The 19398-nt window shown below is 44.5% G+C and overlaps 1 protein-coding gene across 1 annotated transcript in view; it reads left to right on the forward strand.

Annotated features, from left to right (window-relative positions):
• LOC115505544 (pappalysin-2) overlaps positions 1 to 19398 on the forward strand; it is a 145149-nt gene that overhangs the window by 102459 nt on the left and 23292 nt on the right. The window contains exon 17 of the mRNA XM_032591707.1: positions 5350 to 5421. Coding sequence (XP_032447598.1) covers positions 5350 to 5421 — 72 coding nt within the window. The remainder of the gene's footprint in view (positions 1 to 5349; positions 5422 to 19398) is intronic.

Below are 19398 nucleotides of genomic sequence, written 5' to 3' on the forward strand. Positions count from 1 at the left end.
CCTTGCCATACACACATTAGCGGGAGAGCAAATCCCTCAGATGTGAGTCATGAAAAAGCCTTCTTTTTCATCAGTTTCAAGTATGGAAGTATCTGCTTTCAGTTTGAGTGAGTCTCGAGGCCTCGAGTCCAAGATAGTCTTGGGGGGGGGGGGGCGGAAGAACTTGAAAAGCAAACTGCAGGGTAACGTGCTACTGTCCAGATAAACAAGGCAAAAAGAGTGCTGTGCTTCACTTAGGGTTGCATACATTTGTAGTCATAAGGAAATGGTCACAGACCTGGGCAGCTGCAGAACTTTGTTGGGGTGGTGCGATTAGCCCATTCTGTCAAGTAACTATTCCTGATAAAAAAAAAAACAATTGAGCAATTCTGTGTTAGACCTTAATGTTGGCTAACTATCAGTCTTGTGACCTTTAGTGAGACGTTTAACCAGGCAATAGCCTTCAATTGCCTTATGACCATCCTAATAACCCTTAACTGGTCTTCCTTTCCTTCCTCTTCCTTCCTCCCTTCTCTCTCTCTCTCTCTCTCTCTCTCTCTCTCTCTCATCTCTCTGTCCCTCTCTCTCTGTGTCTCCCCCCTTCTACTTTCCCTTTGTTCTTCCCATCTTCCTTTTTACTTTAAAAAATTTTTGAAATGGCCTGAGAGAAAATCTTTACGCTGGTTTTCCTCGTGACTGCTTTCCTTTTGGAAAGTTCAAAACAAATCTTTGTTCACAATCAATTCACCTGAAAAGTGGCTTGCTAATAGTGTAATAGCAATAATAATCATATAAAATTGTAAAGAAATAATAACTTAAAAGTTCAGAATAGTTATGAAGCACCTGGGTGGCTCAGTCGGGTAAGCGTCTGACTTAGTTTTGGCTCAGGTCATGATCTCACGGTTTGTGAGTTTCAGCCCCGCCTCGGGTTCCCCTCTGATAGTATAGACCCTGCTTGGGATTCTCTTTCTCTCTGTCTCTTTATTTCTCTCTCTGTCTCTCCCCTGCTCGCTCTCTGTCTCTCTCAAAATAAATAAATAACTGAAAAAAAATTCAGAATAGTTGTTACCAATAAGGAGGAAGGAAGGAGAATGAGGTTGGAGGGCTACATGTAGAGGACATTAATTGAATCTCTAGCGACTTAGGTTCTGGAAGCAGATACAGCAAATTAAGATTTGATAAGGCTGAACAGAGGATATAAGGACATTCTTTCAATTACTTTCTATAGCTTTTCTTTTTTTTAAATTTTTTTTAACGTTTATTTATTTTTGAGACAGAGAGAGACAGAGCATAAACGGGGGAGGGTCAGAGAGAGAGGGAGACACAGAATCTGAAACAGGCTCCAGGCTCTGAGCAGTCAGCACAGAGCCCAATGCGGGGCTCGAACTCACGGACCGCAAGATCATGACCTGAGCTGAAGTCGGACGCTCAACCGACTGAGCCACCCAGGCGCCCCTAGCTTTTCTTTTTTTACAGTTTATTTATTTATTTATTTATTTATTTATTTATTTATTTATGTATGTATGTAGAAAAAGAGAGAGCACAACCAGGGGAGAGACAGAGAGAGAGTGAGAGAGAGAATCCCAAGCAGGCTCTGCACAGCCAGCACAGAGCCCGACATGGGGCTTGATCCCACAACCCATGTGATCATGACCTGAGCCGAAACCAAGAGTTAGACGTTCAACTGACTGAACCACCCAGAGGCCCCAATTTCTATAGTTTTTCAAATGTAATATATACTATCACCATTTGTCAAAAATATTCCAGAAAAAAAGAAAATCATAGGGAGCTGTTAAAAGATAACTTGAGGCATATGAAAAATCTTGAGTTTATTTGAGCAAAAATCTGTTTGAATTAGTCAGTGTGGAACTAGAAATGGTTAGGAGTGCCTCACCAAGAGGAGCTCAGGAGACACTATGGTAGAGAAAAAAGGAAGGAAAGTAAGGAAATCATTGATTGGCTGTACCTTAAAGCCTCGTTGGCTCTTTGTGATTGGTTGTCCGTAGTTTTTAGTTTCATAATCTTGAAGCATGTATAGGCTTAGATCCTGGGTCGCTTACGTAGACCACTATGGCATCAGAGACACTTCAGTCTAAAAGCTCCCTTGTTGAATTAAGTTAACTCATCCCACCAGGAGTTAGCCCTTCTCCTTATCTTCTTACTGTTTCGTTCCTCTCTCACACCTCACCACCACAAACTTGCCCATAAACTTTAAGGCCTGAAGCGTATTTGATATTCTCCTCCCGTTTTGATCAATAAGTAGTAGTTCAGTTAATGGCACGTGCATATCTTTTCTTACGGGATGAACAACGTTCATAGGCCAGAAAATAGAGGAGAATTCTGGAGCTCTAACTATTTAGTGGTTGACAGATGCTTGTAAAACATCATCTCTAAGTCACTGAGGTAAGATGTAAGAGTGGAAGATGGTCCCTGTTCTCAAGAATTTTGCAATCTAGAATGGTCTTAGACCCAGGTACCAGAAGCTTTTGCAATTTTATGGAGATTAAGGAAGAAGCCAGTTTGAATTCATCTCAAGAGAGAGAGAGAGGGAGAGCAAGAGGGAGAGCGAGATTAAAGAATTATTGAGATGGGTATTCTCAGTTCTACTATCATGTATTTATTCTACAGATAATAGTTGCATGTGTGTGAAATGATTTATACATAGCATTGTTTGTTAGAGCAAAAGACTGTAAATCACCTAAATATCCATCAGTATGGGCCTGGTTAAGTATATGAGATCTTATACATGCAATGAAATACTATGTAATCAATGGAATGCAACATTCCAGAACCCGGAGAAACACTGTGAAGTGGAATAAAGGCAAGCAAGCAAACAACAGACCAAAGTACAAAATAAAATGACAACATCTTAGAATTTGTGTGAGGAGATAATTTCATACATATATGTTTGCATATGCGTAGAACGTCTCTGTAATGATACAAAACACAGAAAATCAAACTGAGGAACTTGGGTGATTGGGGATCAGGAGCAGGAGGGAGACTGTGCACCTTTCATACATTTTATATTTTATTCTGTGAATCTATATTACACGATAATAAAATTACATAAGAATACAAAGATAGAAAACATCAGTCAGAGATAATAGGACAAAAGAGCATCGAAGAAAACGCATCAAAAGTAAAAACAGACTCTTTTCCTTTCTTTTAAGTCCCTTTGCAATATATCCTTAGAATTTCTAAAGTGTTATTAACAAACCAACACTCCTGCATTTATTTATTTGCTTGTTTATTTATTTATCTATTTATTTATAACTTAAGTTTATTTATTTATTTTGAGAGAGAGAGATAGAGCAGGGGGTGGGCAGCGAGAGAGAGAGAGAGAGAGAGAGAGAGAGAATCCCAAGCAGACTCCATGCTGTCAGCACAGAGCCTGATGCGGAACTTGAACTCACAAACCATGAAATCATGACCTGAGTAGAAGTAAGAGTCGGGCACTTAACTACCCAGGCACCCCCAAACTCCTGCATTTATAGAAGAAGTGATTGGGGTAGAAGGTGTAGTGGGCATAAGAGAAGCTGGCACAGTCAGTTCAGGGTGTTCTGGCGAGTTCTGGCCATAGACATCATGTGAGGCTGCCAAGGCTACATATCCTCTTATGGGGAAGCACTGACAATTTTTCCAGCTACCTTCCCCACAGACTTTGACCTCTTTGAGGGCAGCAACTCTGGTTCCTAGTGAGTGAAGCATGTATACATTTCAATGTCTGACTGTTAAGAATGGGGAATTGGGATCCTTAGGGAATGTGATGCTATGAGAAGGAAAATACGTATTGACATCTCAAGGGTACAACTTCCTGTTTTATGCTATTAGCATTATCTGGTAACAACAACGGAAGCGTAAAACATTGATATTTCAAATACTAGAAATTGAATCCCTTGCTAGCTAAAAGAGTTGCACTGATACTGGGTTTAAAACATAAACAAGAATCCTTTCTAGGTAGCATAGCCATTGTTTATATGCAAATGCTGCTTAAGTGGCTGTTAGTGCAGAATACATCATTTTTTAGTAGGCTGACCCCCCCATTATGTATTTGTATAATCCTCTATAATCCTTTTTTTCCCAGTGCAATGAAAACTTAAACCAAGCCACTTTCTATAATTACAGTGTAGAATTTAGAATATCAGAATTCGTTAGGATTTATGGTATAACCTCCCCTTTAGGGAGGCTGTGAAAGAGAAATTTTAGTTTATACTAGTACAACTCTAGAAAAATCTCGCAGTTCCCTATTCTCGTAACTACAAGGTATATATTCATATACCTACATGTTAATATATGCAAATGTCTCCAATTTGATTACCACATAGTCTTAACATTCTAGAACATATAATTTCTAATTACTAGAGGTGCTATCTTGCAGAAAGCTCATATCTCACAATGTATTCTTTTTCTTCTGATTGTACTGTATTCCTATCACACTGAATTAAAACGTGAGTATGAAAGTCTACAAATGGTTTGGGTTGATGGGCTACAGAGAGAATCAATCTCCTTTTCTCCCTGAAGCCTCCTATGGGACTTTTTCTTTTCCTGAAATGTTTCTTTTGAAATTTTAAAATCCAAAAATTAAAAGGGAAAAGCTTAATGAAAATGGGTTGTAATTATTATTCAACAAAGAGTAGATGAGTATTTGTTTCAATGCACATCTGGAAATGGCTGTTGGGACAGGGACAGTCACCGGTGTTTAATATGAATGAATGTTTTTGCTGTCATCAGCTTGATGCGGGCGCCATTTTGAGCCACAGTGGTGTCCCATTAACCCTGTCGGCCCAGCAGAGACCTTTTATTTCCCAGGAGGAGGGGATAAATGGTGCTAACAGGAGCTACAGATTTGTTCCACTCACCCTCCAGCCCCTGCTTGGCACTCACGTCTTCTTGCCTAGGAGTCTTGAGATCCGTGTTTAGTTTATGACTCTTCTTGTGAAGCTATACTGCTCAGCCTTTAAAAATCCATGGTGCTTCCTTGTCAACCCAGCCATCTCACAATTTCTTGTGATGTTATTTAAAATTTCAAGACAAATAGAAAAAAAATACTATGCCTGGAACCAAATTACACTCATTACAACACTGAGGATGCTTTCTAAAATTACACCTGCACCTCTCTGGAAATTTTGATACGTTGGGGAGGGTGAAGGAGGATGAAGAGTATGAGAGTTCCACCTCAGCACCATCTGGCAAGTTTAGCACTTCCACGGGCAAGTCCGGCTGGCCTTGGAGCCCTGTGTGGGGTACAGCTGGGGTCTCCCTCCTCAGGGAACGGGTTTGGGCTGGTGGGGTGAGCTCAGGATTTTCCCCTTCTCTTACTGACCAGGGGTCCTTGTTTTTGTTTTCTGTTCTCTCCACCTTCCCCTTCAGAGCATTGTGTGCACTGGACAGCGTCAATGGCACCCACCCCCCTTCCTCATCCACTGCATCCAGTCGTGTGAGGTAAGCCTCCTGCCCCTCCCAGACCCACACCAGAGTGGTCTGGTCTGCTTCACTAATGGGGACCTGGGTCTTTCTAATGCTAGGTCTTGCTACTATGCCCTTGGTTTAATCTCTTAAATTTAGCTCTCTAATTTTCAAATTACAGATATTAGGATTCCTTCCTTCCTTCCTTCCTTCCTTCCTTCCTTCCTTCCTTCCTTCCTTCCTTCTTCCTTTCCTTCCTTCTTTCTTTCTTTCTTTCTTTCTTTCTTTCTTTCTTTCTTTCTTTCTTTCTTTCTTTCTTTCCTGCAAAATCTCCAGAGTCTCATTTTAAATGACCTAATAAAAAATAAGTTAAAAAGCAAATCAGAATGTTATACGGTTTTGAGATTCTGTAACTGGACCTTACTCGAGCTTAGTTAGACCAGAGCTTTGCAGACCGATGGTGGCCTACAGACAGGTTTATTTGGCCAGCACCGTCTCTGAAAACAATTCTGTTCTGGTTGCCAATATTTAAAAACTGGGGTTTCGCATAACATTTGTGTATGTATATATAACATCATACACCCACGTACATACATACTCCAGATAAAAATCAATATCAAACACTGCTGATATGTCTCTTGGAAAACAAGACTATCTGGCACCGTGGCAACAGTTAGCTAGACCTGAGTAACAGCTACAGCCCAAAAGGCAGCTGCTCTCTCGGTGAGCAAGATGCTCCCCTCTCCCTGTGGCTCCTTACCTAGTGGGCATCCCTGGTTTATGTCAACTGCTTGGAGCGTGCAGGCATCTGTTTGCAACGTCTGAGGTAGACCTGTAGCCCCCTGTTGGTTAATTCAAACCAGACCTTTACTTCCTCAGGGAATCCTGTGTACTTCTTCACACAGGTTCCCTTAGCTAGACTAACGCGAGTTATTGCAAAGAAGAGTCAAGACTGAGGCAGAGCCTTACAGACAGAGAATGACCCAGGTATCCTGGCATGGGGAAGAGGGGACACCTCTCTTCTCTCCCTACCCCCCCGCTCTGTCTCTCTCACACACACACACACACACACACACACACACACACACACACACCATTTAAACCTCTCACCCCAGGAATGGCCACTCAGTCACAGTAGGTTTTGCCATTCGAGTTTCTCACTGCGAGTAATTAAACCACTTAGCAGTGATACTTGGGTAATTCTGGTTGCTCCTTGTGTGCTAGCGAGAGCCATTGAACTGCCCCTGATTTCTAACACCCTCCCCCCTACACATGCATCCAACCCACATGCTTATCTGTCCCTCGATTCTTCTGTATCTCTGTTTCTCTTTATCCAATTCTGGGAAACTGGGATCTACATGAGGCCAAAGAGGGGGAAAGGGTGGGGTTTGAGACAAAGGGAAAACTGGGTGGGGAAATGATACCAATAAAATAGCATTCTGAGAGTCCATCAGGAAAAATGCTAGTGGAGAGTGTGCTTTGTTACGGCGCGGGCCAACAAAACAGCTCATCTTCTGCCATCATTAGAAAAACAGATGGCAGTGGGGTGGGGAGGAGGGGCAGTGACTAATCCACCGGGCAGGGGGTAGAAAGGGGGAAGAGGAGGCCAAGGGAGGAGGGAGATAAACAGACAGAGGACTCAGAACTGGGAAGAGATCAAAAGGATCCTGAGAATTCCCTTCTGCTGCTTCCATGTGTGATGGCAGGAGGGAGGGTGGGTGACAGGGCTGGGAGCTGGCTTCCGTGTTTCCCGGAAGGTTACAACACAGAGCTTTCCTCGTGTGTCTTCCCCTCCTCCCTGCACCCCCAACGCATCCTCCCGATCCCTTATCCTGAGCTTCCTAGGCTCCTGTCAGTCCCTTTGTTGATGTGACAAGGAACAAAACTCCACTCCCTCCTCCGATTCCCCTGCCCACCCACTACCACGTACAGCTGAGCCTCAAGTGGTTCTCAAAATGTGGCCCCTGGACCAGCACAATTGGCATCTCCTGGGAACCTGTTAGAAATACACATTCTCGGGCCCCGTCCCACACCTACTGAATTGGAGACTCTGGGAGTGGGGCCCAGAAATCTGTGTTTTTAACAGGCCTCCAGGTGCTTCTGAAGAGTTCCAAAGTCTGAGAGCCACTACCGTGGCCACCATAGGAGGAGTCAAGAAGGTTCCCAGCCTGTGGAGCCCCAATTTGAAGCTCTCTTTGTCCGGGAGTAATTCTAGCCAACATTAATTCCATTCTGAGTATACTACAGTATTTCCTGGGGCTCTCTGGTTAGAAAAAGGTTTGAAAGGATAAGATTTTGCTTCTGGTGTCCCAGCAGAGGCTAGGAGGAGGAAAAAAAGAAAGAAAAAAAAAAAACCACGTAAGGGTGGGAGGAAGAAGCAAAGAAAAAAGGAGTATCAGTGCCCACTGGAAAGGAAAGGAATCGAGTCAGACAGGGGAGGAGAAGGGGAAGAAACTCTGAAGAAGTAAGTAAGAGATGCAGAGAGGGGGTGAGACTGGGAGAGAAAGGGTGAGAGAGGCTGGAACTGGTCACTTGGCAGAAACCTAATTCTTTCCTGGAAAAAGTCGGCTAAATATATTAGGGGCAACTGAAGAGCGTCAAAGACAGACGGAGGGAAAACAGACGCAGAGGCAAGATAAACCAAAGAGGGCTCGGTGGATGAGAAGTTTTTAAAAAGTGCTGCACAGAAATCTGAGCTCAAATTAGACATTGGTTCCCCGGTATCTAGAAGGAGTTTTCCTTTTTTTTTTTTTTTTTTTTTCCCCCTCTACGATACCAAGTATAACTGTGAGATGTCCCCTTCAGACATCCCGCCTGGGCAAAGCTGAGGACCTCACACTTCATTCCGCTCAGTGAGCCCAGGACAGTGAGACCATCAGCTTGCTAGCCTACCAACCATGTCCCGCTTCGTGTCATTTCTGCTCCTTGGTGCCCTGTCCCCTTTGCCACGAGCTTGGGCTTTCCGCCCTCCATCATTCTATGCCTCTTGCATTCTTTAAGAGACAGCTCTGAGGTTTTCTCTGCCGGCTCCTGTGTAAATAACGCCGCCTTCTCATCGTCACCTGTGTTCCCGTTGTCTGAGCCGGAAAACGTGCATAGTACGTATCTGCAGCCCAGACCTGTTCGTACATTAAATTAGGGTTTTCTGGTTGTTTCTCGAAACCCAACCTGAGCCTCCTGGTGTTTTCTAGTTCTTTTGTAAGCTACGCATGAGCAAGGAATGGTAGCTTTGTGGGTGGAGAGATTTTGGACAGCGTAGGTTCAAATCCTGGGCCGGCTGAGCGGTGTGAGCCTTCGAGTCTTAATCGGTGTTGGCAAGTGGGGACAACAAAGCTATTTTAAGGAGCGGTGGCAAGGAATTAATGTGATAATGTACATGAAGCGCTTAAGCATCTGCCCTGTCTGGTTCATAGTCAGTGGTTATAAAGTAGTGGCATTTGTTGGGAACCATTAGCCACTTTGTGAGCACTCCCTGAATGAGTAGAGCAGAAAGCACAAGGCTGAAGTGCTGATGTGGTCTCTAGAGGCGTAGGTGCAAAGTCTGATCGGAAAAGGGACAGAACGACAGGAGGGAAGCGAGACCGGCCATTCCCGTGGGAAGCCCCTGAGATCCGTAAGTCACAGACCGCTTGGAGACGGCTGCCGTGTCCAGTCAGTCACCAGGTCAGTGGTGAGCCGATCATCACGTGAGCAGCTCTCCACACCCTGCTGTCGAGCCCCTCAGCCCCCCTCGCTAGGGCCTCAGCATTCCCTACCTGGGCTACTGCATTGGGCTCCTAACTGTTCTTCCTACTCCCAGACCGGTGCTCATTAAAATTACAGACCAGTATACAAATCGTCTAGGACAACTGTGCAGAAAACAAACACTTACTTTGCCAAACGCTCGTCCAATAAAGTGTACTCTTTTCCTGGCATGGCAAGAGAAAGAGAGAGGGAAGGGGGCGTCTTCATTTTGTGGGTGATAATTCCATCCACGAACACTAGGATACTGTCAGATCACATGTGTTATCCTCTCTCCCTCCCCCCCGTTCCTTCCTTTTCTTCCTTCTTTGCTCTTTCATAAAGTCCGATTTATTAATTCTGCCAAAGTCCACAGCCCTAGGTTCCACTTAGACTAAGAACACCTTGTGTTCCAGGGAATGCGGCTGGGAATAAAGACCACACTCGCGGCCCCTTTTTGGGTTGAAGAGATTAATTTCTTTCCTGCTGGATGATTAAAATTGAGTGCCCATTGACCTATGTTTTGGGGCTGCTTTTTCCACAAGCGTGTACTTCCTGCAAGTTTATTGTCAGCAGCCCCCATTTGGGATTATGGTTTCTGATATTCTCTCTTCAGCCCTTTGCTGTTTTGTGTAGAGTTGTGCCCTTCCTGTTCCAAACGCGGGAACTGTGAAGGACAGAGGCAGAATTGTGTTAGAATAATTAGGATCAAATGCTGACTCTACACTTGCTAACTATGTGGGGACAGGGTCTTATTGATATAATTATATATATATTAAGACTGACGTGGAGCAGCTGCATGGCTCAGTCGGTTGAGCGTCCGACTTCGGCTCAGGTCACGGTCTCACAGCTCGTGAGTTCGAGCCCCCCGTCGGGCTCTGTGCTGACGGCCCGGAGCCTGGAGCCTGCTTCGGATTGTGTGTCTCCCTCTCTCTCTGCCCCTAACCCACTCGCATTCTGTCTCTGTCTCTCGCAAAAATAAATAAACATTGGGGCGCCTGGGTGGCTCAGTCGGTTAAGCGTCCGACTTCAGCCCGGGTCACGATCTCGCGGTCCGTGAGTTCGAGCCCCGCGTCGGGCTCTGTGCTGACGGCTCGGAGCCTGGAGCCTGCTTCCGATTCTGTGTCTCCCTCTCTCTCTGCCCCTAACCCACTCGCATTCTGTCTCTGTCTCTCGCAAAAATAAATAAACATTGGGGCGCCTGGGTGGCTCAGTCGGTTAAGCGTCCGACTTCAGCCCGGGTCACGATCTCGCGGTCCGTGAGTTCCAGCCCCGCGTCGGGCTCTGTGCTGACGGCTCGGAGCCTGGAGCCTGCTTCCGATTCTGTGTCTCCCTCTCTCTCTGCCCCTCCCCCGTTCATGCTCTGTCTCTCTCTCTCTCTCTGTCTCAAAAATAAATAAACGTTAAAAAAAAAAACTTTAAAAAAAATAATAAATAAATAAACATTAAAAAAATGAAAAAAAAAAAAAAAAGACTGAGGCAACAGTCAGCTTACACCCGGTTTCTATCGTTATGAGTGTTTATTATTTACTATAGGTAGCCATGGTTAATTGATGTTCCTCGGGCTTCCAGTAAACTTAGGAAGCCTTTTAAGATTCCTAAGGAATTCCTTGGGAATTTCAAGGGAGTCTCTCTGGGCATTAGCTGCCATTTCTGCCAACAACTCTTATACACACACTTGCAAATGCCTATCACTTCACTTACCACATCGTTTCAAGATTATTGGATAGATCCATCCTTCCAACAGACTACAAGCTCCCAAGTGGTCAGATGTGTGCTTTATTTCCTTTTGTATCCCTCTGAAACATATAACCTAATTCTTCAGTGATACCTGCTTCTATGCCCCTAAAGGCAAGGACAGAGACTTGAAGGCCGAACTTTGACTTCCAGAGTCTTAAACTGAAACAGATCGGATCAGGCTTCTGAGAAGCAGCGCAGTGGAAGTAAAGGCAGGGAAGACATAGGAGAAGTGAAGAACAAAAACCCTGCCGTGCACAGAATCCAAAGGGCTTGCGACAGATCCAGTGAGGGCCACGTGGACTAGCAGAAGAAAGGCCGTCTGGGGCTTAGAGGCAGCCTTGAACCTCGTTCCCATCCTTTATCGCACGACTCCTTGGGCAAGTGAGCTACTTTCTCTGAATCTAAGTCCCCTCAGCTTTCAGTTACATGGATGTAATTTGTCTTTCAAATTGTTGGTCAGAAAACTATGGGGGCGCAACCTCCTCCATAGTTTTGTAGTTTGGGGCCTTCCGAGAGGTCACACTTCAGTAGAGTGTGGGTCATGCTAATTCAGAAATAACTGCAACCCCCCCCCCCCCCCCCCCGTTTCTGGGAATTTTGGATCTGAATCAAAAGATTAAGATTTTGGTTAGATGTTTGATCTTAATCGTGCCCACGGGTCCTTCTCTTAAAGAGCCTCTCTTCCGGTTTGTGGCCTCTTCGGTTGGCCTTGATGTCTTACCCAGTGGATGGGTTGCACTTTGGGAATCTGTTGGCACTGTCCTTCCTTGGCGTCAGTTCCAGGCCGGTCCTGCTTTTGGTTTTACTACTTTCATCCTGGTCCCAGCTGGCAAGAGAAAACTCAGACTAAGCTAGGGTAGATAGGAGAGTCGGAACATGATAAAGGGTGTGCAGACGCCTATTGTATGAATGTTCATTAAACAGCAATTGAGTGTGTGATAAACGTTAATGGGATTTCATCTATCTGCAATACTGAGTGGCTTCTGTTTCAGAAGGGAAGTTATGGTTTTTGCCGCTGTTCTTTTTCATACGCCAGTGATGGGCAGGACCCACGGCTGTGCATATACCCTGAGGGGGGAAGGGGCCAGGCAGATCTGGAGGGAGATTTGGTTAAGGATTGCTGATGAAGATTCTCTGATGCCCTATCTAAGCCATTCTGATGTTCTTGAAGGAATGAGGAGCCCTTAGAAAACTGGAAGCGAAGCTGTGTGGTATATACTGTTTCACTCAACCGACTGAGCCACCCAGGCACCCCAGTATATACCGTTTTAAAGGCAAAGGGGGTTGAACAATAATGGCTATGTGCCTGCAAGTGTGATTTTCTACTAGTAACAGTTCTAAGTTCCAAGTCCATGTCCTATACTGAAAGGAACATGCCCTCCCTTCCAACTGTCTTGTTTTGTGACAGAATGATTTGTCAGAGAGGTAAAGGAGAAATCACTTCTTTTTTATTTAAAAAAATTTTTTTTCATTTTATTTATTTGAGAGAGAGAGTGAGAAGATATGGGGCAGGAGAGAGGGAGAGAGAGAGAGAGAGAGAGAGAGAGAGAGAGAGAGAGTCAGAGTCTTAAGCAGGCTTCATGATCAGTGCAGAGCCTGATGCGGGGCTCGATCCCACGACCCTGGGATCATGACCTGAGCTGAAACCGAGCTGGACACTCAACCGACTGAGCCACCCAGGGGCCCCAAGGAGAAATCACTTCTTAAACCTAGCAGATGTGTCATACTAGGTCAAATGAGGTACTCCCTCTCCCCCATTTAAGACGGCAGCTAGGGAGTTTGACCATGACACGGATCGTTACTGTGGATTGTGCCGAATGGGGTGGCGCATTCGGTGGAGCACTCAAGGCTTCTTTTGGCTGCACCCCCACCTTTACTGATTTGACATGGGCAAAGGACTCGGTGGGTCGTTTTGATTAAAAATGTGCTTAATAATTACCTGGGGTTCTTTTAAAATGCAGATTCTTAGGTTCTGCCCCTACCTCCTCATTCTTATATATCAAGTCTGGTGTGAAGTCCAAGAATTTGCTTTTTAAAAAAAAGTTTTTTTAATGTTTATTTATTTTTGAGAGAAAGAGAGAGCACAAGCAGGCGAGAGGCAGAGAGAGAGGGAGACACAGAACCTGAAGTAGACTCCAGGCTCTGAGCTGTCAGCGCGGAGCCCGATGCGGGGCTCAAACTCACGAACCGCGAGATCATGACCCGAGCCGAAGTCGGACACTTAACCAACTGAGCCACCCAGATGGCCCAGAGAATTTGCTTTTTAAAATTTTTTTAAAATTTTTTGTTAACGTTTTATTTTAGAGACAGAGACAGACCATGAATGAGGGAGAGTCAGAGAGAGAGGGAGACACAGAATCGGAAGCAGGCTCCAGGCTCTGAGCTGTCAGCACAGAGCCCAGTGTGGGCTCTAACTCACGAACCGTGAGATCAGGACCTGAGCTGAAGTCAGACGCTCAACTGACTGAGCCACCCAGGCACTCCAAGAATTTGGTTTTTTTAACAAATGCCCCAGGTGCTTCTAATACAGGCAATGCTTAACTGTGCTTTGAGAAACACTGGGCAGGAATAAATTAATACACTCATAGATAATAGTTTCCAGCAGTACCTTGTATCTTGGGACAAAGGATGTGTCTTCTGATAGTTCTTGAAAAAAATGAAGTCACCTGAAATAGGATGCAGTTCAGAAAGGTCTAGGATAGAGGTACGAGCATCTGGCCAATAGTAATAAAACTAAAATCCTTAGAAGCCAGAGAACACTGGAGGTTGTCTTAAAATTAGAGTGAAGAAAAATTTTAAATTCTGTCTCGTCAGGGGTACACAGGACCTTAAAACAACAAGCTCTATGGCAGTGTGTGGAAAGGAGACCAACGGAAAACCTGAGGGTCTCATTGTCTTTTTCATTCTTCTCACCACTGCTCTGATCCTATTTTCTCTCTCAGTCTAGCTTCTGTAGCATAGCCATTAGAAAATCCTGAACAGGTTGAAGGAAACAAAAATAATATCAAAAGCTTGATAATAACTCCTTTGGGGGAAAAAAAATCCAAAGAAACTGGGATTTTTAAGCCAAAGAAGAGAAAGATAAAGACTCGTGTAGTAAATATTTTCTCTGCAGAAGAGTTCACAGTCACACCCTCCCAGTAACAACGGCACAGAAAATAATGGGTTTGAGAACCGAATGAACTATTTAAGGCTGCGTGAAATATCCTGGAAGTGTTAGACTTTATACAGGGTTATAAAGACCTGTGTTTAAAAGGCATATTAGCCTTGGGAGCGTTGAAAGGGGATGTGTATTGTCCTCTCTCTGACACGGTTAAGTTTTCTGCTGCCTCGAACACAGAACATGGTTTGGTATTCTCTTTCCCTGCAGATCTAGCATGCCATGGATTTAAATGTAAATATATTGGAGTTTTCTTAAAGCAACTAGTAGAGATCTTTTTGTGTATCGTAACTGTAGGAGTACACCCTTGATTGGAATTTGTATAGGAGGGAATTGGGAGGTGGAAAGACCCGGTGAGGAGGAGTTGGGGACGAATTTAGCTTCCGCAGAGTGGCTGCATTTATTTAAATGTAGGTGGGCAGTTGTATTTTTTTTACACATTTAGTAGTTGATACCGACAATGCTTCCATCACTGATTCCTTCCATCTGCTCCACCATTCCTTGGATTCTTTCTTCTGTGTTGTCTTGGACCACTCCCCCTGCCTCCCTTTCACTATTTGTTATTTCTATCCCAGATGCTAGCCCTGTTAGCTTGTGCTTCTTGATCGCTCATGGGCACTGCCTGGCTTTACTGCTGTCAAGTCTATGGGATGCAGGGGCCAGTGTGTAATTCATGAGGTGGAAATGGTGGCATGAAAATCAAGGTTTTATTGTACCGTTTTTTCTTGCCCAGAGTTTGAGCCAAGAGAGAGGCACTCGAGTCCGACTAAAAAATCCTGTTCTAAGGGATATGCTTTATTCTGGGGCTGAGACTGTGTACAGCTCCGATTGAGATGATCTGAGGTCAGGGATGGGAGAGGCTGGCAGTGTGTGTGTGTGTGTGTGTGTGTGTGTGTGTGTGTAAATAGTGATAGTTCTTCATATCCGACCAGGTGAAGCTCCACGGCAGGGTGGCAAAACCTATCACCACAATCATAAATTTGAGGGATCTTTATTCTTAAAGGTGAAATGAAATGTGTGAGTGTCTGGGAAGCTCCGGTGCAGAAATCCCACATTCCCTGTGGCAGCTAAAGTGGCTGGCCCTCCTGCAAGAAAGCAGGAAGGGACATTTTCTCCCAAGTGAAATATTTGAAGACCGAAGTGACTCAGACAGTTTTGTATTTCACCCATAGAGCTCTCTGAGACTCAAGTGGGGCAGCGTGGGCTGGCCCGGCACCTGCAGAGATCCAGAATACACCAGGGCCCCGCCTGAGGTGCGCCTGGACACCTGTCAGGAGGATTCTCAGCTCCCACTCTGGGTGCAGATGCCCTGGGGAGGGGGTGGGCAAGCAGTTGTGCGGGCCCTCCGGGTGGTTCCAGTGCACTCCCGGGTTTGAGACCTGCCTGCAGAGCTGGAATAGCTCAGTAGTGACCGTTGTGGGGGCTTGAAGAATGTACCAATGCCTGTCTGATTTGAAACCTCTCTCCTGGGGTGCCTGGGTGGCTTGGTCGGTTAAGCGTCTGACTTCGGCTCAGGTCATGATCTCGCGGTCCGTGAGTTCGAGCCCCGCGTCGGGCTCTGTGCTGACAGCTCAGAGCCTGGAGCCTGTTTCGGATTCTGTGTCTCCCTCTCTCTCTGCACCTCCCCTGTTCATGCTCTGTCTCTCTCTGTCTCAAAAATAAATAAACGTTAAAAAAAATTTTTTTTAAAAAAAAGAAACCTCTCTCCTTTCTTCCCCTCAGCCTCATGGTGAAACCTGTCCAGCCATTCTTTTCTCATTTCTATCCTTAAGATTCATCTCTAAGACTATGCTCTTTAGAAATGCCATGCCATCACCAGATAGTCACAAATTACTTTTAATAAATGCCCATGGCTTGAACTTCGAAGTGTGACCAGGTGGGATGGGTACTGGTTCTTCAAAAAACTCCAGAACCCCCCCCCCCCCAAAATCCCCAAATTCTCACTTGAGTATGTCTTTATAAATTCCTTAGTAGAAAGAGAAAAATGAATCCTTTTTAGGATATCTGTATGCAGAAATCCAAATGTTCTATTCCAACTTTATCACTTGTGCCCTGTGTGGTTGTGCCGTAGTTTAACTTTTCATTCCCTTTCCATTTATATTTTGTCATTTAAATAATAGCCAGCAATTAAACTTCTCCTTGCCACGTTTTAGCTGTTTACAGATCGGATATAATAATCACTCCTTCCCTGCTGGTTCTCAGAGGACACATCATATGGGCTTGCTTGTCTTTTGCATTCTTGCCAAGTCCTTTAGGATCTATGGGTGAAAAGGGACCATAAAAATGTTAATTATGGCAGGAATAATAACAGCCCAGATGCCAATAGCAGGGACAGCCACTCCGCTTCTGGTAGGGATAGTGTAGGTTCTTACAAATCTAAATCTAAATATGTGTTAGCCGTGTTAAAATCCAGAGAAAAATGGAAAATTAGCTTAAGTTGGAGCTGCCTTCCAGGCACAGCGACTGCCAAATTCCGATCCCCTCGAGATTTGTTTGTGAACGTCGCTGCCAGTTTTGTGCAATCTCTGCACGAGGCTGAAAAATCCGGGCATGTCTTTGGGCTTGTCCAGAGTTCTATTCGGTTCAGGGCTCTACTTCAGATCCTCTAGCTGGAATCTCTGAAAATCAGACTCCAAATGTTAATCAGGACTAGGTTTTCATTTTGAAAGCTAAAACCATTGTGTTTTCCCTCCCCTCACTTTTTAAAAGAGTGAAACACGGAGAGCACGACCCATGCAAATTGTAAAACCTCATCTAGATTAACAACATTCAGGAGAATTTATGCCTCTCTTAAACTCCCCTGGAGCCACGCCGTGCATCCTGGTGGGCTTTCTAAGGGACTGCATTTGGCTTTCTTTGTCTTCTAGGCTTCCTGGGTGGCCGGCTTTCTCCCTCTGCTTATTCTCTTTACGACATCCGGGTTGTCCCTTTGTCTCCTCCCACCGCACCCTTTTTCTGATTTCTCTGTGCTTTTCCCCTTTTTTTCTGTTCTTTTTCTTTATCATCTCTAGCCTGGGCTTGAAGGCAACATAAATACTACCCGCCTGCAAAACTGGCATCACAGAAATGCTACCTTCTTTTTTTTAACCCGCCCGACCTTCCAGATTCTTCCCGATGATTATAACTGAGGTTAGAATTAGCAGCAAGCAGATATAATCAGGTTCTATACATAAAAAACTCTACCCCTTTTCACTTTGCACAGAGACATTGTTCCCCTACCACTTCTACGTGTGCTTCTAAAATGTGTTTTAACACAGTTAAGCACGACTCAAATACGTGCACTGAGACTGTTCATGAATCTATAGAACATTGGTTAGTATACTATCTACCACCATGATCACTGGCACAACGTCTTTATTAAATAGTCATGGAAGCAATCTCTTTCAGAAAGTGCATATAGTTTGGGTCATTTCTAGTTCATTCTACTAAAATCCCCATTTCTTTCAGGTGGAATTATTTGATTATATGCTTTATTGTAATGACTGAGTGGCAGCAAGTTATGCTATTAGACATCTTACCTTACTTTTTAGTCTCTAAAGTACAGATGTGTACCTATACGCATGTTGTGTGTGTGGGTGTGTGTGTTTGTGGGTCTGTGGTTCTGACTAACCCAGCGGTGAGTAATGACAAAGAGGGTGACACTCCCAAGTTGATTATTTGCAAATTGCAGCCAGCACTGCGTGTAGAAGAAAAGCTACACATCTCAACCCCAGACTAATGGGTTTGAATCTCAGCTCCACCCTTGTTTTATTTTTGTGTAATATTTTTTAAACTGAGCTTTAATCCTATAAAAGTAATACCTGCACCTAGTTTAGAGAGAGCCATTTGGCACCTCTAGGTTTATTTGGAAGATGAACAGTACCTGCCCCTCTGCCATCTGACCTCAGGCTCTCTGGGCAGAGGGGATCCTTTCGTGTCTTCTTTCCTTCTTTGGTTTCATTTCTTTGATTTCTTCTGGAAATTACATCTGTAAACATCTGTATCTACACACACATATCTATTTAATAATTCTTCTGCTAATCTTGATTTTCTTTTTTCAGTTAGGACATTCTTAACTGACTTCCTAATATGGAAGATGAGTTTGAGCTCTCTGAGACCATCGCTCACACACACACACACACACACGCACACACACACACACACACCTGTACTGCTGCCGGTAGGGATGCCTGACACTTCTAATTCCTTAGCTTTTCTGGGGTTCTATTTCATTTCAGACATTTAGGTATCTGTTTTCTCAAATTTGTGGTATCAGTTCCTGCTCGCCCATCCATTTTCCACCCTCCTACGTGTTGAATTCTCGATTGGCTATCATTCTCTCTCATATCCTCTTTTCTTTTGTAAGTTCTTACCTTTTTGATTCCTTTCTGGTCATTTGAGTGGGGTGTGTAGAGGGAACTGATATAGAAACAAATTCAATTCCTATGTTTTACCAGCAATGAGCCTGGGACATAGAACGTGCTCAGTGAGCAGCACACTCTTACTACCAATTCCTTCAACAGAGTTTATGCCTCTGTGGAAGGAAAAAGACGCACCTGGCAGAGACCACATATCTTTTTTGGTATCTTTTCCCTGCATTGTCTTTTCTAACTTCTTATTTCAGCCTAAAGCCAAGCAGAAATCTCTTTAAAGGTAGCAAACTCCTGAAAGTGTAAGTTTTAGATTAAGAAGCACTAATTCACAGAATAGACATTTATTGCATATGCATAGTATGAGACTCTAGGGATATGAAGCGAAATGAGACAGGGCTCCTGTCTCCTGGGAACCCCCTGTCCGATCTGCGGGAGAGGCATGCTCAACGTGCTGTGGGAACAGTGCAAAGAAAGTGGTTGCATTTGCTTACGGAGCGGGCAGGAAGTAGGTGGGACATCAGATTTGGGAACAATTTTATAGCAAAATGGCACTCCTGTGGGGCCTTGAGGGATGTAATAATTTCATCAGTTGGAGGTGAAAGCCCTGTGGGCAGGGAGGATAGTATAAGCACAAGGCACGGGGGTTGAAAACACAGGATTTCTGGAGAACCACCAGAGGATGGGATATGTGGAGACTACAGGTGAGGCTAGAGAGGCGTGGGCTAGATTAAAAAGAGGCTTGAATGCTGCCATGTTTTGGATACAAGCTTTATTCTGGAGGCATGGAAGAGCCTCACTTTTTTGTTTTTACTGGAGACGGCAAGATCAGATATGATACACTGTTGGAGATGAAGCCCACGGAGAAGAGACAGGTGATCAGTAGACTGGTTAGGAAACAGCGTCTGTATTTTAAGAGAAGGGATGAAAGCCCAGACTTGGCTCCTGGGTGTAGAGATGGAAAGAAGTAACCACTGAGGGGTTTCCTTTGAAGGCATCAAACTGATTCTAGAATCACATCCTGTAGGGAAGATGAGGTTCTGT

This window comes from Lynx canadensis, chromosome F1, assembly GCF_007474595.2.
Source record: "Lynx canadensis isolate LIC74 chromosome F1, mLynCan4.pri.v2, whole genome shotgun sequence".
NCBI classification, from domain to species: domain Eukaryota; kingdom Metazoa; phylum Chordata; class Mammalia; order Carnivora; family Felidae; genus Lynx; species Lynx canadensis.